This window comes from Myotis yumanensis, unplaced genomic scaffold (genome assembly GCF_028538775.1).
Source record: "Myotis yumanensis isolate MYYU_CA2020_CCGP unplaced genomic scaffold, mMyoYum1.0.hap1 SCAF_10, whole genome shotgun sequence".
NCBI classification, from domain to species: Eukaryota; Metazoa; Chordata; class Mammalia; order Chiroptera; family Vespertilionidae; genus Myotis; species Myotis yumanensis.
This window is the reverse complement of record NW_027223761.1, coordinates 67,761,211-67,783,947: the sequence shown is the minus strand read 5'-3', so window position 1 is coordinate 67,783,947 and position 22,737 is coordinate 67,761,211. Positions and strand designations below refer to the sequence as shown.

Genomic DNA, 22,737 nt, shown 5'->3' with positions numbered 1-22,737 from the left:
AGCCCAGCGTCCACACCCTGGCCGCGCAGAGGGAGAGGAGGGGCCTCGGGCCAGAGGCCGGGGCGAGGGACGCTGGTGTCATTACAGGCCGGGCTGAGGGACCTCCCATTCATGAATTTCATGCACCGGGCCTCTAGTGTTGAAATAATAATCTACCTATTAAGACATCAAATTAAACTAGGCAGAAGATAAGATTAAATAAAATGATTTACAGACTCTATCAAAATGACCTGTTAATATCTTTAGAAGTCAAATTATTTACATTTCAACATGTCACAGTTAAAAATAACAGTATCTATTCTCTATTTTATCTGAAATACAGATATCTCATACCTGAGCTCGGAATGTTGGCAAATGCTCTTCTCCTCGTCTAGCAAAGTCTTCATACCCAAAACCGGGGTCTTCAATATATCGGGAGACATCAGTTGTTATAATCATGTCATCCTCAAAATCTAAGAACAATAACAATTAGATGTTATAATCATGTCATCCTCAAAATCTAAGAACAATAACAATCTAGTGTTAGGGAAACCACTTAGTTAGAACAATGAAACCCCTCCATTTTCCTCCACTTTTTAGCTTCTCCATGGATTTCCAAAGTGACAATATTGACTACCTGGCTTAAATTCAAATAAAGTATCTACTACTGAAGTTTCGAATACAATTTCATTACCAAATCTTGGCCATCTTAGCATTTAACTATAGTTATTACTCAGTCAAAAAATTGATGAAATTAAAATACCTAAATAGTAGTAGTACATTTAGACAAGGAAGATAGCCAGGTCTCTGGTTAAAATGCTTAAACTTTTGATCTTTCTGGGGATGAAGTGGGATGTGGGGAAAGAGAAGAGGTGAAGGTAAAGAGCACTTTACGTGAGCGGAATGTTAAGCGAGATTTTATTAAAATTAGATAGATGGTGTTTCATCTGGATTCACAGGGAAAATGAGTTCATTTTTAGTTTACCAAGAGGCATAATAAGGAGAAGGACTGGGAACAGTGAGGAAAGTGGACTTTCAGGAGTCACTATTATTCTTAGTTGATTTGCTGTCAGTTAAACAGGAGGGTTCTGTTTGGGAAAATTCATTGAGTTCTACACCTAAGACATTGTGCTTTTCTGTGCACATGAAAAGAAAAGGTATACAACATATGGCGTAAACAATATGCTAATGAGACTGTGAATGGAATACTATCAAAGTAGCATTAAGGAAGATAGGAAGACTACAATAATTTCTGCATTCTTGATAATATTAAAAATTCACCACTGAGAAATTGTAAAAACCCAATGCATGTTAATTTAATTTAAAGATAATTATCTTTTAACTAACTTTTTTAGGTTAATCTTTATAATCATTTTTCCCTGATTTCAACCACTAAAAGGAAATGAACAACCTTTATTTACTACCTTCTGTTATAAAAAATAAACATATATTTTAAAAAATAAATGAAAAAACTAGCTCCTTCCACACAAAGAACAATATTTTCTTAGTATTTTAATTAATATTAAATATATTAAATATTTAATAAATAAATATATATTAAATAGTTAAAACAATTTTATGGCATAATAAAAACTGTAACTCGTAATGGACAGTGTTGATAGGCTTAAAAAATAAGTGCAATTATAGTAATTCATCTGCAGATCTGGTAAACTAGTAGTACCTTCATTATCTTTATTTAATCTTTGTTATTTCATGAAAAGCCTCACAATAAGTATTCTTTTTAAAAAAATATATTTTATTGATTTTTTACAGAGAAGAAGGGAGAGGGATAGAGAGCCAGAAACATCAATGAGAGAGAAACATCGATCAGCTGCCTCCTGCATGCCTCCCAGTGGGGATGCACCCGCAACCAAGGTACATGCCCTTGACCGGAATCGAACCCGGGACCCTTGAGTCCGCAGGCCGACGCTCTATCCACTGAGCCAAACCGGTTCGGCAATAAGTATTCTTTTCCAACAAGTTTTGACCTTCCTTGGGTCATTAGCAGGGACTAATTAGAGTGCTTGATAATAAGGCAAGAAAGATCAAGTGCCCAGACTACCCAACCTAGGAAATATTTTACTGAAATTCTTACCTAACTCCTTAATTACACCAATGAGACTGGCATTGTTGAGTACTTACTCTATAGCAGGTACTATGCTACGTACCTGTTATTTATTTTTTCTTTGTTTCATTAATAGTAAAAGAAATATCTACTTAAGACATAAGTAAACCAAGTGTAAGTTAGGAATACTATTGTTGGTACTGAGTGTCAGAAAGAAATACAATGTGGATTAGTTTAAGATGACATGGATAACTTGTAAACATTAAATCACTGAAATTGGTCTAAAGCTTCAAAGTGACTTTCAGCTCTAAAAAGAAATCTCAGGCTCCCCTGGACCACTCCTCAACCACTCTGCTGCCTCCTCCTTATGCTCCAGTTCTCTATTCCAGGTAAATAGAAATGCTTTATAAATGGCGTTTTCAATGCATTATCTCTTAACATTTACCAATGAGTTTAAGCTTGTCCATCCCATAATAATCAATAAAATAAAGCAAAAAAATGCAATTGCCGAGGCCACAATGGAAGTTAGGAGTTTTGTGGAGTACAGAGTAAAATTAAACCAAGCACAGTAAGTGATAACTAAACTCTGTAAAACAGTTTCTCTCTTGAAGTGATTTTCCGCTCACACTGTACAGACTGGTGGTTTCAGTTGACAAAAATCAATACTGGAGTTGACTATTACTTTGCTGGTTCTTTTGACTTTAATGTCAGTTTTTGTCTTGCTCATATACATATTTGGATTGTTATATGACTTTTAAACATCTTTAAACAATGAAGAGTAACCAAATAACATAAAAATTTATCATATGAATACTATCCATTCATTTATTTTTAAATTAGGAGTCAATTGAGACCTGTTTTCTAGACAGTTTTGTCTACAGAAAAAAAATATACAAAGATCTCTCAAACTACACATATCTTTTTCCTAAATTTATCTTAAGATGTTAAAGTTTAAAAAAAATTAAAATTAGTACTGTGATTAACAAATCTAAAGCTCTCACTTTAATTCTACCTAAATAAATATTTCAAAGTCTGAACTGAAAACAAATAGTATTTTGCACTTTGTCTGCACTCTTCTACCCCTAAGAAGTAACTATTAATAAAATACAGAAAACATTATGCCATAATAACGAAACACCTTTCTAACTTGAAAAAAAAAAACCCAATAAAAGCTAGTTAACTCTGTTACCAAGCTACAGAATATCACCCCCATATAACACTTTAAATATTTATTTTCTTCAAAAGACTTGAAATCTATGGTTAGAATCTCTCCATAGAATCTGAAATGCTTTATCACACTGGTTAAACCAAGAAATTTTTTACTTTTTAGTTTTTTTTAAACCAAGAACAAAATAAATTTCTATTTTAAAAGTTTGCTAACTTTATAAAAATGACTCAATTAGCCAGTGTATGAAGTTATTTTTCTAACTTATCTTTGTGTGACCAGCACATTTAGTACTGGGAATGTTTAAGAGTAAATAATGAAGTGATTTATTTCCTTGAATGATTTACAAATGATACAGCCTCTTCTGTTAAAAAATCAGAACACAATTTTTTGGCTAGGGTATAAGACTTGCTAGTCAAAAATTCACTTTAGACGGTAGTAGTCCTGCTCAAGGGTCCAGGAAGATAGAAACTGGGATCCAGGAAAGATTTTCAGTAGTAAAAAATAAAAACAAAAACCTATCTTTTAAACTCTAGTGATCTTAGAAAGTAATGTCTAAAAGCAAATAGATATTAGTAACTTTAATAAAAATGTTTACATTTAAAAATATTGGCTTACCTAGAAGGTTAACTCTAGGCTCATTATTACTATTATAATAATTATTTTTTAATTGATTTGAGAGAGAGAGCAAGGGAGGAAGGAAGGATGGGGGTAGGGAGGAGGAGGAGAAAGAGGGAGAGAGAGACATCCACGGGTTGACTCGCCATCTTTTGGTGTATGAGACTACGCTCCAACCAGCTGAGCCACCCAGCCAGGGCCCTAGGCTCATTATTGTTCATTGTCCCATTTGTTCTACCTGGATGATTTTTATAATTATTTTTATTTTAACCCCTAATTATATGCTGAAAACTTCCAAAACTTTATCTTGAGCTAAAAGCCCTCTCCTGATTGTCACACTACTACTCCAAGTGTGTTTGCAGACTAGCATTAGTCCCACTTGGAGCTGTGACAGAAAGTGTGGCCTATTCCGTCCTAGCCCAGACTGACTGTGCTCCAGCCAGATTCCCCAGTGACTCACATGCACAGCAAAGCTTGAGAAGCACTGGGCAGACATCCCTGGACTGGATGTTGTATACACAGAGGAACTCCACATGTCCAAACTAAGGCAGCTTATCTGTTCCTTCAGGTTAGAAAGATCAATCACCATGATAAGACCCTGTCCATCTACCCAGCTCCTTGTCACATTACCTATCTCATGATTTATGTCCTAACAACACGGCCATTTGTTCCTGAAGCAAGCATCCTATTTCCTTACCATCATGCCTTGGCTCAGGCGTGGAAGCTGTTTACACCAACTCCCCTGTCCCCCAGCCACTGTCTGACATCCCTGCACTCAAGATCTAAGACTCAGCTTAGAGCCAAATGGTTGGAGAAAGTCATCCTCTGGGCACCCCTTCTGTCCACACTCCTCCCCCACTAAGGCTGGGTTCAGGGTCCTCTTCTGGGCTCACAAACCTTCCCCATTCCACTCTGCATTGTCATTACTTCCCTTTCCCACCAGCAATGACAGCTCCCTGGAAGCAGGAACCATGCCTCATGTAGGCTGAAAATCTATCTGCCACAGTGCTGAGAGCATATGGGGGACTCAGTAAATGTTTGTAGAGAGAATATTAAACAAATAACTAAAACACCAGGTTTCCTTTTTGGGGGGGATTTCATACTGATTAGAAGCTCTGAGAAACTAGTACTTAATATACTCAATTTTGAGGATAAAATCTTCATTTTAAAAAAAGATCATCATGAGAAATGATAAAAGGAATTCTTATTTTTCCTGGTAAAATTTCTGAGAGCTACTGGTTGATGCTATGTTTAAAGTTAACAAATAAGTATGGCCAAATCAATTACTCTCAGAAATTATGAGACTGACTAGTCTTAAGACTAGTCATTTTGAAGCCCCCTTTTAAACCAAAATGGAACTCTGTTTAAAAATAAATGTTATGTAGATGGATGACTTTGAAGGATTTACGCTTTCTACTGAGTCTTTGCTATTTTAATAACACTTACTACATGGTGTTTAATATCTTTTTTAGTCATAATTTAAAAGTTTCCCTCCTTTTTCAAAGTCTCTTAAGAGTATTAGATAAAAACGTATTTTTAAGACTACAGCAAAGAAGCCTAGCTTTAAGTATGGAATAAATTCCTCCAAATTCAACCTAAGAAAATAACCCAAATAATATGTTTTTATAAATTCCAAAGATTTCTCCAAAGAAATGCAAATGCAGGTACAATGTAATTTTAAACTAACCTGGAAAAGCAGCAGTGTGAGAATAGTCCTCCTACATACTCTCCACCCACAAAAAAGGCAGAGATATTTTAAAAAAATTATATCTATTGAAACAGGATTTCACTGATCATGAAAAAAAATTAACAAAAATAGGATGAATTAAATATTTCTATCTAATTTTATAAGCAACTGGTCTGCTTTGAAATACATTCTATCCAAGATAGAGTATGAAGTACAAAGTTGGGCGTTCCTCCCAACTGGATCTAAAATATATTCAGAGATGAACCAACATAATAGAGGAAGCAATAGTGTCAGGTATACCATCTATTAACACAGAGGACGAGAAAGAAATAAAAGGAATGTGGTAGCACAATCATTTTTACAAATCCACATGGAAAACACTGAAGGTGGTCTGTCAGGGTTCCAAGAACAACCAAAAGATAGTGAAAAAAAGGCACCTGAATGAGGAAATGAATGAAAAGTATCTCCAGAGACAACGAAAAGACTTTCTTTCGACTCCTTCTCAAAACGAGTGGTCATTTCTTCCTGAGATGTGTCTCCATCTTCCCTTTCTTCTTGAAGCCTTTTCATTCTTTCCATTAAGGCCTCCAGCTCACTTAGGGAACCTACAATCTGGAGACAGGGAAGATGATGATGTTATTAATATTTGAAGTGGTTCCAGTAAACATCTCTACCTCCCACAGTCACCTTGTGATGTACAGAGGCATCAGTACTATTATTAAGTTCCTGAGTGGGATTTCCACCAACTCCAAAGAAAAATCATATCACAGCTTTAAACATTTTCAGTTATAAAATATACCAGTAGAAAGTTTAGAGATATATTTGATCTAGAATTCTAGCATTTGGTATATATTAAATCATATTATGGTTTATTTTTTAAAGTGAGGCCGCTTCAAATTTCTAATTTTTCTGTCATAAGATATATTTTCTATTCGTTGGTCCAGCATCTTATGGACCAAAGATAAACTGTTCTAGGAGCTGCTGTTCAAAGGGTCTAACATTAAAAGCCTAGGATCACTGGAATGCAGCCTTGTTTTTTAGCCTTTATGATTTGTAATAATATCTATCTGCTGTAAAAGCCTCTTCAAGACAATTCAGAATTTCAGGTACAGGATACATTTTTATAGTAAAAATTATGCTAAAATATGTCAAATATAAATATATTTGGATATATATATCCTATTTAATCAGAGAATAAGTGCTCTGTAGATATTTTTTAAATGTTTTTATTGATTTTTAGAGAGAAAGGAAGGGATAGGGATAGAGTTAGAAACATTGATGAGAGGGAAACAGTATCAATTGGCTGCCTCCTGCATGCCGTCTACTGGGAATCTAGCCCACAACCCAGGCATATGTTCTGACTGGGAATTGAACCAGTGATCTCTTGGTTCATGGCAACACACAACCACTGAGCAACACCAGCTGGGCCCTCTAGATATTTTTAATTTTAGAAATTACAAAGGCAAAATAATAATGAAAGGAGAAAACTGACCCCGAAGTTGTTGCCTGTAAGGGATGCATTCTCTATGTTGTTGTCATTAGCGAGGTCACAAACACAGAAATTGTTGACTGATATTAGCCTGAATCCATTGGAGATTTCTGGATCTCTCTCCGGATTGATGCCACTACCATAAACAAAGCTTGCCAAAGCATGATAATGTGTCAGTAGGACCACAGCGTGTACCAGTTCGGGCAGAGACCAATTATTTTCTCCAGTTTTGACAAGTTTCTAAAATGAGAAAGCAAAATCAGAGTGAAAATGAAAATCACAGACTGCTACAAAGCAATAGAAAGCATAGAAAAATCTATTAAATTTCATATATATTCATTTATATTAATAAAACTTAAAATTCTCTTTTAAAAATGTTTCCTATATTAAAGATGTGGCTCTAGTCAAATAATATTACATTACACTATCAAACCTAACTATGATTTTGTTGTGGCTTCACCTAAATTCATATATATATATATAGTAGAGGCCCAGCACATGAAATTCGTGTAGTCGGGGTGGGGGTGGGGGTGGGTCCCTCAGCCCAGATTGCGAGAGGGGGCAGGCCAGGCCAAGGAACCCCACCAATGCACGATCACGGCCGAGAAGGGATGTGAAAGGATAGCCAATATTCATCATTTCAAATTTCTCACCTCATAGTCACTTCTTTTTTAATTTATTGTAATGTAATCTGATTTCTTTTTCAAACAAACTCCTGAAGCTATTTTCTATTTCTTTTTAGTCCTTATCCTATTTGATCTCTGTAGAATTTACATTTTCCTCGCTTCCTTCTTGGAATTCATCTCCCTTGACTCCATCTCCCAAGCAGACTCCTCCTTTTTCTACTTGTCTCCAGAATGTTGGCTTCTCTATTCTGCCCATGATCTTCTTTTGTGCAATTTCTCCCTGAATGGATCATTCATTCCTTCAACCTGACCTCTGCTTATCTATATATATAAAAGCCTAAGTGACTGTTATGACCGGACGACCGGCCGGTATCTATGATGCGCACTGACCACCAGAGGGCAGATGCTCAATGCAGGAGCAGCCCCCTGGTGGTCAGTGCACTCCCACAGCCAACCTCCCACGGCTGGCCAACTTCCCACAGTCCCTCCCCCCAGCTGGCCGGCCGATCTGCCTCGATCCCCGGGTAGGCCGAGGGACCCCACCTGTACACGAATTCGTGCACCGGGCCTCTAGTCTGTAAATAACTATCCAATTTTATTTCTTCTCTATCCTTTATCTTGAGTTACAGACCTGCAGTTCCTCCACAGTAGCTGGATATCACCACATGGATGCCACAATCTCCTGTTCTCAGGCCTGTGTGTTATCACCTGCTCAAGTCATTGCCTTTTGCCCAGTCAGGAAGGTAGAACCTTAAAATGGTTCTCCTACCCCACTTCCTTTTTCATCCTCACATTCTGCCAGTCACTAAGTCCTGCTTATTCTTATGCAGAATAACTGTATACTGATCCCTCCTCTTCATCTGCCTATGAATTTAAAAAAGGTAATGTCTCAGGTGGATTACTGCAACTGTTTTATGACTGGCCTCCCTGCTTCTAGTCTGTACCATCTATAGTTTATCTTCTGCATCAACAAATATACTCATATTGCAACTCAGCTCAAAACCGTAATGATTCTTGACTCTCTATCATAGTGATTTCTAGGCTCTTTTGAGCACATATATTTCTATCAGTAACAACAATTGGAAGCCTACCTCTGATAATACATTTATTTACAAACTAATATATATTTACAAAATTTTATAGTTATATACATGTACTATAATAATGTTATGAAACAAAAATTATAAAAGAATGACATATGAATACACATATACATTTTCTAACATTTTGAAGGACTGTCTTGTGCACTCTGTGAGGTACCATACCTTTCTGAGGGTAAAACACAAATTCTTTAACACAGTATTCATTGGGTCATACAATAGGATCCCAATTCTTTCCATCCCCTGTCCCCACTGCACATAACCACTCCTCCACTTCAGTAACCTAAAGCTGCTAAGTACTTTTTCAGCATATCATAATATTCCACTAGAGGCCCAGTGCACAAAAATTTGTGCACTGGCGGGGGGAGGGGGGTATCCCTCAGCCCGACTTGTGCCCTCCCACAGTCTGGGACCCCTCGGGAGATAACAACCTGCTGGCTTAGGCCTGCTCCACAGGTAGCAGATGGCAGGCCCAATCCCGCGGTGCCTGCCCCGCCTCCCCTGGTCGCAGATGGCAGGCCCAGATCCTGCGCTGGGTTGCAGATGGCAGGCCCAGATGGTGGCGGGCCAGGTGGCCGATTGCGCTGTCCCGCCCTGCCACCCCGGGTCGCACACAGGAGGCCCAGATGGCGGCGGGTGGGCGGCGGATTGCGCTGTCCCGCCCCGCCTGCAGTATGCAAATTTAATGGCCTCTTTGTTGGGTTAATTTGCATACTCTTCTGATTGGCTAATGGGTGTAGCGAAGGTACAGTCAATTAGCATCTTTGTCTTTTATTAGTGTAGATACTCTGCTCTCGGTCTGGAATGTCCCTCTTCTATTCCAAAACTCCCCCTTATTCTTCAAGATGTAGCTCAAATGTGACCTCTTTCATGAAACCTGGGGATCAATTCTCTTTACTCACACATTCATATGCTATTAATGCTGCCATCACTGTCTCTCTTCCTCTAGACTCTAAGCAGGCCCAAGGGTACTGTCATCCTTTTAGACCCACCAGTTTCTGACACAAAGTAATTAACATATGACATAAAAATAATGAGTGACTCCTTTATCTAACGAACATATTGCAAAACCAGAACATAAGCATCAGGACAACATTGTTCTTCAGAGATTCCCAAACATGTAATTGAAATCTGAGCGTATACAGATTGACAAAAACTAAGTGAGTATAATTGGGCAAATAACTAACAAAAATGTAATCTAGTAATATTTTTTAAAAAGGACATCTCAATGCATTAGAAGCAAAGATTTTAAATGCCCTAGGCTTGTATTGACAATAATTTAGATGATTCCTCCTATTTATTAGTTACTAAGTGCCCCACACAGTGTTAAGAATATTCTCTAACCACCTCACCCTGCTGGCCTTTGATGAAAGGTCCTTTTAAAGTACAAGTGCTTAGTCCATCACAACTCTAAATGCCATCACAAGCACTTAAACATTCACACACTAGCTGGCAAATCACTTCTTATTTGCAAAACCATTCTGTGAAAATCTTAAAATGATTAAATGTTAGAACTTGAAAAGAGCTTAGAACTCATGGAATCTAGGCCCCTTATTTTATAGCAGGGGAACTACTGAGGCCCACAGAAGTTAATTTACTGAAGGTCACAACCTTGTGAGGAGCAGAGGAGAGTCTAGACCCCAGGTATCCTATCATGCCTGTGTATTTTCTTTCTTCTGCCCACTGCTTTTCTCATAGCCACTCAAAGCACTTGTGCAAGCTAATTATTGATTACTCAAAGAGAAGCAGTCATTCATACTTATAGTAAACCCACTGACTTCCTAAATTTATTTTTCTACATATATTAATATTTTATTTTTCAAGTTCCTAACATATGCAAGTTTTAAAAATTGAGTCTTAAGCAAAATATTTAACTAGAAAATTACTCAGTTGGAATCATTAGTAAATATCTTTTTTATTTTAAAGAAACATCCAGTACCTGAATGTGCTCTTTCGTGATCAGCCAGGGTCGGTGTGCTAGCAGCTTATTTATTTCATTAAGGTTTTTCAGTCTTTGTGGTACATATTTCAAACCATTCAACCACTCAGCGATACCTCCTGTCTTTAGGAATTCATCCACATGCATGTTTATTAGGTAAGAACACTGATGTCTAGCTGCAGCCTAAAACACAAAGAGTTAGTTGATAAACAGTCATGGTAGAGTCTTATTCTACTATTTCTAAACAAAAATCTAGATGGAATTAATCATTTTTATAGCCAGTAATTCTTGTCTTACAGAATATTCCTCCTTCTAAAACTTTCATCACAATGAGGCCAGATTCTTGAATCAATACAGGAAACTGACACTTGTATAAGCACATGAATTGTCACACAAAGCCAATTACTTCCTCATCTAGAAGTTGGTGCCAGTCAACTTAAAAGCCACTTTCTTATTTTGTGAAGAAAGTACATGTTTGTTTCATTATGGTAAATTACATCAACTGTAGTCTATTTAAAACAATAAAATCTCATTAACTTGTATTCTACCAATTCAGAATGCATTCTAATTTGGGTAATTCTCTTATTGCAGTGGTTCTCAACCTGTGGGTCTCGACCTCTTTGGAGGTCCAATGACCCTTTCACAGGGGTCACCTAAGACCATCCTGCATATCAGATATTTACATTACGATTCATAACAGTAGCAACATTACAGTTATGAAGTAGCAACGAAAATAATTTTATGGTTGGGTCACAACATGAGGAACTGTAGTTAAAGGGCCAGAAGGTTGAGAACCACTGTCTTATTGCCTTTGGTATATCTGTGCACACCACTGAGCAGACACTGAAGATCACTGACCATTTCCCTCCTATGCAGCCAAAATCAGCCATGATACTGAAAACTAGATAAACCCACACACAGCAAACTACTGCAGTTCCTTTCCTCAGAGCTACTCAGTAAAACAGTGTTGTTTTATTCTTTCTGTTGTCTATATCTTATTTCTTTCTTAGTTTATGACCATTCTAGGTCTGTTTTCAGCCTTACTGTCATCAAAACCTTAAGCTAAAATTATATTCTTAATCAAGTTCATCATTCAATAAAACACAGAATGCTGCCTTTTGTGTTTGTTTCAAACTTCAGTGAGAGCATAAACAAGATAATCAAAGTAAACCTGGTAAAACCAATCTGCTAAGTCCTGGCCATCTCTGCTAGCTCTGCCAGCCCAGCTGGTCTAAATCTCCAAATATAAAGCACTTGCATCACATTCATTCCTCTTTTTCTCTGGTAATAGTTCAACTGTAGCACTGCTTCTTTCTACCCTTCTCATTCCTGCTGCCTAACACCCCAATTTATAATTCTCTCCTACAAACATTAACTAGTTAACTAGTGCCAAGTACTATACTTAAAAGTATTATCATTCACTTAAGAATTCTTCTCTTCTCCAGAGTCTCCATTGGTGCAGACTGGTACTTTCCTCTTAGCCAAAATAGTAATTATTTTCATGTACAAAATGACTAAATAAAATGTCACAAACTGGTTTTATACTAATAATAAAAACAAGATATTAAGAGCAAAAACAAAACCTGTGGAATATTACTTTGGCCCCTACAAGCATCTTTAATCGTAAGAGAGTAAGTATAGAAAATGATTTTAGTGAAAATTAAATGAGAAATTTTCAGTACATTAAGTGGTTTAAAGCATTCAGAATGTACCCAAGAGACCTGGTATCCAAAAGGCCACAGCCTTCTTGAATTCTTAAGTCCTTACAATTATACTTCGTTCTACACACCCACACTCATAATGCTAGAGGGAAGAAGAAAGAAGTGAGCGCAGCGTCACCATTATTGCGATGTAGTGCCTGTGTGGTAGAGGAAGGGGGCCGTCCATGCGCAGCATGTAGAACTGGCTCCGCAGGAAAGACTCCAGGTACTGAGTGTGCAGACTCATGACCTGGGTGATGTTGTCCAGACGACCGGATGTAGAGTATTCTTCCACAAGAAAGTTAGTTCGTTCATCCGCTGTGTTTGCTTGAGCAACCTTACAACCAAGAAACCCAAAACAAGATAATTATTGAAAAGTAAACACATCCTTGGTTTACATAAATTATGCCACTATTGAAGCAAATGAATGTTCTTTTGATATTAACAGATGCTGGAATTACACTGTTGCTCATATGGGGAACAGAAGTAAAAAGAAAGCACCACTCATTTTTGGCTCTGGTACCATCATTTATTAAACAACAAATGTCAAATTATCAAACATTGCACACACAGCTATGAAATCGGAGAAAAGAAGCTTCCATCTGCTTTGCCAGGAACATAAGGCAAACATTTCAGGGCCCACATGCGTGGCCATTGTCACACCAATTTGTGCTGAGGCAAAATAGTGGCATTTGATTATATACATCTATAATTTTATGCCAATAGCCTATGAAGTTATTTAATCACATTATCTTTAGACAAATATTTTCAGTCTGATCCTTTGTTTTTGTTTTTCAAAATTATAAAGGGGCCTTCTGAAATCCTTTTTAGGGACAAAGGAAAATATGATAATTTATGGAAAAGTGTTAATTGAAAAATTAATAACATGAGAATACTGTCATTCCTATTTTGAAACTATGATGTTAATTATCAAATCAAGGTAAGTTATTAAAATGGACATCCTCCAAGCTAGGGAATCGATAGAGCTTACTCAAAAATAGGTTTTTTGTATTATAATTTTATACACAATGACAGGTTGGGCATCACACCAAGAATTGGCTTGGAAGGTGTAAAGAGCTTATTAGCACCTTGTAGAAGGACCCAGCTCTGTGGGAATGAATAGGCATGAGATGCTATTTCTAGTACTGGTTCATTACTTACTGATTTTAGAGTTAGAGTTCTAGACTTAAGAAGAATGTATTCCTTGTATTAAATTCAAGATTATATTTAAGCTCATGCACCTTGTTATTAGCAGAGCCTGATCTGGAAACAGATCTCTTAAAGGCCAAACTAACAGTCTTTCCAAAGACTCACACTGCCCGTAAGAAACCCTGTTAACTTACAGGGCTGGCTCCATAGTCTCTTCTTAAAGTAAGTCACATAAAAGGCACTACTTACAGAAAAATTTAATCCCAAAGGAAATATAATGTTTGAAAAGTGTAAATTGCAAAGAAATGCTAATTACAATGGTGTAAAAAAGCAATTTCACTTTAGCTCGCTGGAAAGCCCAAATATATGTTCATTTACCCATTTCCCCCATTTTGTTAACTATAAGGACCACGATGATTGTTAAAAATAATAGGATCCTGATAAACTACATACAGTTAGGGATAGCATACCAGGTATTTGTTGTTTTTGTTCTGTTTTCCCCAGTAGAAGTTTCTTCTGTTAAATGATGTCTAACATACATTAACAAATGATTGATATGATGCAATAGATCCTGAAAACAGTGACAGCTTTTGCAGATCAGATTATCTTTGAATATATACTGTGAAAGTGATTCTTTCAGGAAGTCTTTATATGTAACACCTATGCTATATGAGGGAACTAAGTGCTAGCACAGCAGTTTCTTAATGCATGGCCACCTCCTAGGTCACTGAGCCCCTAAAACATTACTGCTATCTTTTATTTAAATTGCAAGGTCACTAAAAAAGTGAAATGAAGGTAAAGGAACTGCTGACTTTGGCAATGACCTAGACTGTCTTATTTGAATTCTACTCATCCATTAAGACAATGCCTGGCACAAAATAGATGCTCTATAAATATTTGTTGACTAATTTCAGAACAATATGGGAATTATGCTGATGCTTTGAGATAAATGCTATCTTTGCAATACATAGTGAATCAGTATATATAACCATATTCAATATGAGTTAATAACCCCTTGAAGCAGAGAAAAACTCCTTTATTAGTGGTTCCCAAACGTTTCTTAGCCTATGTGTATCTGAGAGGCATCTAGGAATCTAGAAGGTCCTGCACATTGCTGTGATCCTCATAGAGATGCACACCCACACAACAGGCACAAATCCTGTCCTGATTTTAATCTCCTTTGTATCATTTTACAATCTTTCCTTCTTGCATTCCCCACCTTGACTCCCCACCCTCACCAAAGGTACAGATTTTATCAGAGACTCCAGCATTTTGTACAATCAAGACTTAGAAACAAATGAAAAGAATAACTACTAGTGATGTAATACCATGTTTTGTTTAATAACTGGTTTAATAAGGAAAAACAGGTTTAGTTGGGAAACTTACTTTTTCATTTCAAAATATCCTTTCTTAACATTTATGTAACCTATAATGAACATGACAGTGGCCATTTTAAAACTTAAAACCTTCAGATTACTATTAAATTTTATGACTGTTAGCTGCTTTGCTCAGAAAAGTTATATTCAAAATAAAAAATGTTAAAATTTGTTTCTAATCTTACTAATAATAACGATTGTTTTAGGCAGATTATTACACATACAATATTTTAAGTGAACTTGAAAAGAAAATATCTCTGTAGTTTTCTGACATGTAAATAAGAAACGAGCAAAACACATGTTTATTTCCATATTAAAAAATGGAGATATTCTTTGATATAATTACTATTTATCAGACTGTCATGTATTTTATGACAAATAAACTTACTTCCTTCTCTGGAATAAAGGCACTTGGTCCTCTTGTCAAGGGCTGAGACACTCTGATCCTTTTATCCTGTTGTTAAAAGAGAAGTTGTATGTATTAGTGGCGACTTTTTAAGAAAGTTATACTGGTGCATGCTTATTGCTAAAGTACTGAAACAGAATTATGTAAAATCAGTATTAGGTCTCAGATCAACAAAAACCATAGGGCCACTGTATGAATAAGATAATGGGGCCAGCTCCTAACCAATGCTGCATGCACAGTAGGCTCCTAAAATGTCACTTCCTCAGGCACATTCTACAGCGCCATAGACTTTTAGTCCATAACTGACATGAATGAAAACTATCAGCCTCTATAATAAAAACCTGCCTAACAGTACCTCAAATAGAAAGCTAAAGGAAAGTTTAAATTCAAAGAATTCCATGCAACTCCCCAAAGCAATAAATGACTTGACCTACGTGGTTTTAAAAAATAAAATAGGAATAATTATATCAAAGATAAAGTTTTGAGGGTTTAAGTAAGAAAAATGTAAAACTTGGAGAAGTAGAAGTTAATTTAACCTAAGAAACAGGAGAACACAACAATGCTTATTGTGACACTTGCTATTCTATTTAGTATTAACAACTGGTAGATTGCCAATGACATGTTGATCTGTTAGATCCCCATTTAAGTGTGATTATCTGTAAGCCACAAAAATTCCAATCAGGGACTAACTTCCTTCTCCATAGACATGTGGAAGAGCAGGAATAGTCAAGGGAGGCCCTCTGGCTTTGAAGTTCTTCTTAGGCAGGAGAAGAGACTGGAGAAATGCCCACTTAATTTTCTATAATACAAATAACATTTTAAAGTTCTGAAAAAGAAGTCCTCCAAAACCGTAATATAAAAATAGGGACTGTGCCATGGTTTATAAAGATTATAAACACTGAGTGGGAAATTACAGAGCATGGGAACCGGAAAAGAGTAAATTAAGCTTTCGCTGTCACTAAGCCCTCCTCAGGAAGCATCTAAATTGAGGAGGTAGCTCCAGGTGATATTTCTTATCTGAGGATGGCAATATCTCTTTCCCATGGCCACAGCTGACTAAGCAGCGATTTTCAACCTTTTTTATCTTTTGGCACACATAAACTAATTACTAAAATTCTGCAGCACACCAAAAAATGTATTTTGCTGATCTGACAACAAAAGAAAGGTATATTGATTTCATTCACATTGGATGGCTATTGTCATTTTTTTTCTGACAATCTGTGGAAAAGACGTCAGTGTCCTGGATGAAATAGTCAGGTATTATATGTTTTAAGAATTCTTGCGGCACAGCGGTTGAAAATTGTTGGACTAGACCAATAAACATGGAAGCTGACCTGCAGCCCATGGGTGCCTTGGTGAAAGAGTTCTGCCTAAATAGCTGAGGGTAATTAGCTGGAGCAGTAGGATTCCAGAACACTAGAAGTCACTCTAGAGTACTGGAGTTGTAGGAAAGCAATGTAACCTGATGGAGAAGAGGAACAAATAGCACTCAGAAGCAGGAGCAAAGAGAGAATAATGAAGAGGCACCAGAGTAAGCATCAACCATGCCTGCTTCTAAGGAGAAAACCACTAGTTTCCATGGATTCACTAGAGAAAGCAAAGCCTAATCATAGCTCTCTTTTCTCCCTTCCTCCCTCCTTCTTGAGCTCTGCACAAAGTAATCTGAGTCTTTTTGTTCCTTACAAACAGCCTACCAAACACAAACTAGTGGCTTCAATCCCTTACTTTATTAGGAAGCAGTCACCATACAAGTTGGCAAAAGTAGGCAGGCAGGCATTCAATGATTTTTTTTAAAGAGCTTAATCAGATCTTTAATCACAGGGTGATGAACACAACAGATATGGTCCCTGACCTGATGAGTTTGGCACAAATTCATCATCAAATTTCAGGGTTCTATAGAAATAAATATATTTAATAATGATAATCTTAAACTGCTACATACTCAGAACTAGGCATCATCTATGTTATATTTATAAAGTGATGACAAATATATCTCAATTTACTGGTCAAGTACATTAAAGGACTCCATGTAAAAATAAATAATTTCAAATTTTAAATATTGGTATTTCTTGCCTACATCAACCATAATCAAGATTTACCCAGAAAAATAACTTCAAAGAAAATAACAGATTTCTTCCCTTTGCTACTCTCTGGAAGTTATAGAAAGTAAAAACTTAAATACTCTCCATTTAATATAGCCTAATGCACTAGTATGTAAAAAGCAATTTCCCTTACAACTGATCATTTCAAATAAACAATGAAGTCAGAGAAACTGATTCTGAGGACAAATCATAGGTTTGAGGAGAAAAATGCCAATGGGAAGGTAAGTGGACTCTTTTAATTACATTTATAAAAATACAGGGAGAAGAAATAAAAGTGTACAAAGGGAATTTGGAGATGCAGAATGATTTACTACTAAGATGATTTGTTTATTAAAAAAATCACTATTTGATACACACACATTTAAACTTACCTTTAAATGTTTGAAATTGTTATTTTGCTTATAATAATATTTTCTGGAATAAGAGATGTTTGCATCTGAAATTCATTTTCAGCTTACTGAAAGTTACTGCACTCAAAAGAATATAACATCTCTTAGTTTTAACCAATTAATAAGCAACTGAAACAAAATTTCATTTGTGTCAGCATTCATTTATTCAGCAAACTATTAAACATTTACACTGTGCTAGGCACAATAGGGACACAAAGAATGGTTAGATCGGCAGAACTGCATGCAACTAACTGCATATAGCATATGATATGTTCCACAGTGGATGCATGCACAAAGTGATGTGGGAAGACATTAACTTTAGCATTTACAACTTACTTTATTTCCCTATTGTTGAATATCAAAGTTGTGTACAGTTTTCACTATTATAAATAATGCTATCCTAAATATCTCTGTACAAAGAGTTTTGGGGGGCATATTTTGTGGTATTTAGGCCAGTTTCTTTAGGAAGATTCCCAGATGTGAATTTTTTGGGGTTTGGACTGTAAAATATAGTTAAAGTTCTTGTTGCCAATATACTAACGAAAAATGTTTTACCGCCCTGCCTGGGTAGCTCAGTTGGTTAGTGTCATCCAGATATGCCAAGGTTACAGGTTCAATCAGTAGAGCAACAAATTGATCTCTCTCTCAAATCAATAAATAAAAATTTAAAAAAATTTTTTTACCAAGTTTATTTCCTTCAGCTGAGTAAATGTCCACTTAACCCGTTAACTACAAAAGTGAAAAATATCCAAAAATGTCTGCGAAACTTTTTATTATAAACTGATTTGAGGTAAAATTTCTTAAGCATATCTGTGGACGAGATCTGTTTTCAATAATATAATTCTGGGGGTGATGTAGCCCCTGGGTCTGACACACACACACACACACACACACACACACACACACACAATGCCCCCCCCACACACACACATACACACAGGCACAAAAACAGCTGGGAAGTTACTGCAATAGCCCAGGGAGAGAGAATGTGCCTGACCTAAGAGTTGTTTAGACACTGAAGAGAAGGAAAAGCTAACATTTTTAAGTTTCACCATCAGTACCCTTCTCCTCAGTTGCATTTTTGAAATGGCATCACTACTGGAAAGATCAGTCTAGCTCCTGCTTCTGCATAAGGAGCACCTTTTCTGGTGAGGACTCTACAATCGTGTCAGTTGGTTGCTTTGGATATTTATATGAAGGTGAAAAACAAAATTTTAAAAATGACCAAAGCAGCTAATAAATTCCACTGTAAACTCATTTTACTGAAAGTTTCTTTTCTCCACATACTTTCTAACAACTTTTTAAAGCTGATAAGATCAAACACAAAAGAAATAGGATTGCATCATATCCAAAAGATTCACTTTAAAACCATAAGCTGAAGTTCTGGTCTCCTTTCTTCAGCTTTTATTTCAAATCCAAAATGAAATAAAAGGACTGAATTTCTACTTCATTCATACCCCAACTAGCTTGTCTGAAGTCTCTTGACCTGTGTTGCTTTATGTGGCAGTAATCAGCCACATGTGACTAAATTTAAATGAATTAAAATTAAATAAAGTTAAAAATGCAGTTTCTCAATCACGCTAGTCACAATTCAAGTGCCCAACAGCCACATGTGGCTATGGCTACTGTACAGGAGAGTGCAGATGATTCCATCTGGCATCGCAGAAGTTTCTACCAGCGAGGGCTGCTCTAAGACACTTATTTTTAAATTCACATCTTCAGGCATTTTAATGCCTTTCTGAAATGTTAAATGACTGCTCTGCAGAGTTATTGCTTTGATGGTTACTCCTACTCAATCCCATAACCAAGCATTTTAATGTAATTGCAGAAATCCTCTCAACCAAACTAAGAGTGAATCCAGACAGGAGCAATGCAGGGGGCAAAGACAAAAAAAAAATCAGTTCCAAAGAATCCTTGTCTCAATTTCTGCTCACATTACAGTCTCCAGAAAAATATCAAGGGGTTTCTCCCCTCTTTTGTCCCTTTTAAACTATGATGGTAAAAAACACATGAGGTCTACCTTCTTAACAATTTAGTGTACAGTACAGTATTCTTTACTGTAAACAGTATTGTACAACAGATGTTTAGGATTTTTTCATCTTCCTAACTGCAATTTTACACCACTGAACAACTCCTCATTTCCCTCACTCCTCAGCCCTGGACAACCACTACTTCCTGCTTTTCATGTAAGCACACTCTTCAGATCCCAGCTGAGATGCTGTGTAATCACCAGCCTTCCTTACTACCCAACACAATTCAGATCTGCCTCTTCCTGTGCAACTCTCCCCTTGCCAGGCTTCCACAGAACCGAACCACCCACTCCACTTCTTTGCCCACTTTCACACTTTTCCTAGTCGTTCCCTATGTTTCTTTAAAGAGTCATTCTCTCAAGTGTTTCTTCCATGGCTTACATCTTTTATTGCACAAACAAAATTCTACTGAATTGTGTGACAGTCACTATATTGGGAGAAGAGAGTAGAAAAAAGGGATGTGTGATATGAAAATGAGCAAGCCATACAGCTGACCCCTGCATCTTTTACATCCATCTAGGAGCTTAGCCTTTTGGTCTGGCTTTGGGCATTCTGAACTGCCTGTGACATCGTCTGTTTCTAATACTAGCACCTTCAAATCAACATATCTAAAACTAATCTGCTACCCCAAACCAGCTATTCCTGCTTACTCTCCTCTATAAGTTATAAAACCACTCCCCTCAACCCCCCCACCACCACCACCTCAGTTACCCTGGCTCCAATTTACAGCTATCCTTGACTCTTTATCCTAGGAGTCTGCATTCAAACAGTTGCCAAATCCTATCATTGCTCTTCCCTAACTAAATCTCTGTCATCCTTTCAACAGACCCTTCAACCGTAAGAGTTTTCCTCTCACAACTGAGAATAATATCAGTATTAGGTCTTGGCTTTCCCTCATTTGGAGGCTTTGAGAAGACAACACATAAAAAATGTAAAAAATCCAAAGCACAAAACAAATAAGGTCTTATTTTTATTTTTCTCCTGCTAATTTTCCCTAATGTAAAACAAAACACCCCAAACTGGAATAGCTATATTTTCTCTGCAGATGCCACTCTAATAGAATAATTGAAGGGTTGTTTGTAAGTGAAATAACCTGCTGCTGCACTGGTTCTGAAAAACAACACTGCCATATCCTCCTCTCTTAGTTTAGTATAAAGCTAATATCTTATTCTGGGGAACAAATGACTTTGATCATACTAGTGCTAAATCTTGTACAACGGCTTTTGAATCATAAGCCTTGTTTTGTTTCTATGAAAATCCAAAACTAACAAGTAAGCCCTTGAGGCTGTTTTAGATGCAGAGTCCATTTACAGTAGCTACTAGTCACATGTAGCTATTTAAATTTAAGATGATTAACATTAAAGTTAAAAATTTAGTGTCTCAATTGCACTAGTTACATTTCAAAGGTGCCATAGTCACATGTGGCTGCTGAGTACCATGATGGACAATGCAAATCTAAAATTTTTCCATCATCGCCAAAGGTTCTATGGTACAGCATTGCTCCATAGCATCATCAGTCCTGATTCTAGTTACTGGGCTGATGAAAAGATACAAAATGGCTAAAAATTCAGGAGTAAAATAAGCACAATAAACATGTACTAAGCTTATTTCACAGATATAAAAATTGATTTGAATACTAAAACTGAAAAAAAACCACAGTAAAATAAATGAACTACAAAGGCAAGTTGGAGAAGATACTATTCTTCAGTCTTAATTTTTTAAAATATGTTTTTATTGGTTTCAGAGAGAGGAAGGAAGAGGGAGAGAGAGAGAGAGATAAAAACATCAATAATGAGAGATAATCATTGATTGGCTGCTTCCATTGATTGACTGAGGATTGAGCTCAAAACCTGAGCATGGTCCCTGGTTCATGGGTTGATGCTCAACCACTGAGCACACCGGCTGGGATCTTGTCTTAATTTGATGACAATGTTCAAATAACTAAAAATTCAAATAAGTAAGAAATCTCATAATTTCAATCAAGAAAAAATTGTAACTATATAATAGGAACTGTTACTTTCTACATGTCAGTTCTATATGTTCTAAGAGATATTTTTCAAGGGTGATCTCAAGAATGCTACCATAAGGGAAGTATCTTTTTTCAGATACGTTATAGCTGAAAGAAGTTACGCTTGAAATACATCAGTTGAGAGTATGCCTAATTATCTGCTGGAAACCAAATCACTAAAAGGATAAAGATAAATTATATTTAGAAAATTGCTTATTTTGACACTTAACAGCTAAACAATTTACCAGATCACTTTATATAAATTAATCTCAATAGAAAATTAAGAAACTTACAAGTTACAAATTCTTAAAATTATGTCTTTAGATGTAATTAGTAAATTACTTGCCCTGAAAATGCTGAATGCCAAAAATAATTACTGCATTTAAAGCTACTAAATACTTTCAAATAAATTATTAAACTTAATTTTACTTTTCTTCAGTTTATTTCATTAAAAATGGAAAAGTAAAAAATACATTCTATTCATTAAAATATCAAAGCTTATGAATTTACTAGTAGCCTGGTGCATGAAATTCGTGCGCATTAAAAGGGAATTAATTGCCCTAACCGGTTTGGCTCAGTGGATAGAGCATCGGCCTGCAGACTCAAGGGTCCCAGGTTCGATTCCAATCAAAGGCATGTACCTTGGTTGCAGGCACATCCCCAGTGGGGAGTGTGCAGGAGGCAGCTGATCGATGTTTCTCTCTCATTGATGTTTCTAACTCTCTATCCCTCTCCCTTCCTCTCTGTAAAAAATCAATAAAATATATATTTTTTAAAAGGGAATTAATTAGCAGAGATATTTTAATATTGCTATTTGCCCTTTCTCTATAATAGAAGTGTGAGAGATGAAAGGAAATTAGTAAAATGTATATGAAAATAATATATAAATTTATTAATAAACAGTAACAA

The 22,737-nt window shown here is 36.4% G+C and overlaps 1 protein-coding gene across 2 annotated transcripts in view; it reads right to left on the bottom strand.

Annotated features, from left to right (window-relative positions):
- SESN3 (sestrin 3) overlaps window positions 1-22,737 on the bottom strand; it is a 59,167-nt gene that overhangs the window by 11,672 nt on the left and 24,758 nt on the right. The window contains exons 1-7 of one of the 2 annotated variants that reach the window (XM_070425945.1): window positions 15,990-16,039; window positions 15,282-15,347; window positions 12,508-12,705; window positions 10,669-10,851; window positions 7,007-7,243; window positions 5,952-6,126; window positions 334-452 (exon numbers count right to left, since the gene is read on the bottom strand). In XM_070425945.1, the coding sequence (XP_070282046.1) occupies window positions 334-452; window positions 5,952-6,126; window positions 7,007-7,243; window positions 10,669-10,851; window positions 12,508-12,705; window positions 15,282-15,347; window positions 15,990-16,007 (996 nt within the window). In that variant the 5' untranslated portion in view covers window positions 16,008-16,039. Of the gene's footprint in view, window positions 1-333; window positions 453-5,951; window positions 6,127-7,006; window positions 7,244-10,668; window positions 10,852-12,507; window positions 12,706-15,281; window positions 15,348-15,989; window positions 16,040-22,737 lie in introns of those variants that run through there. The other variant, XM_070425944.1, reaches the window with a different exon arrangement.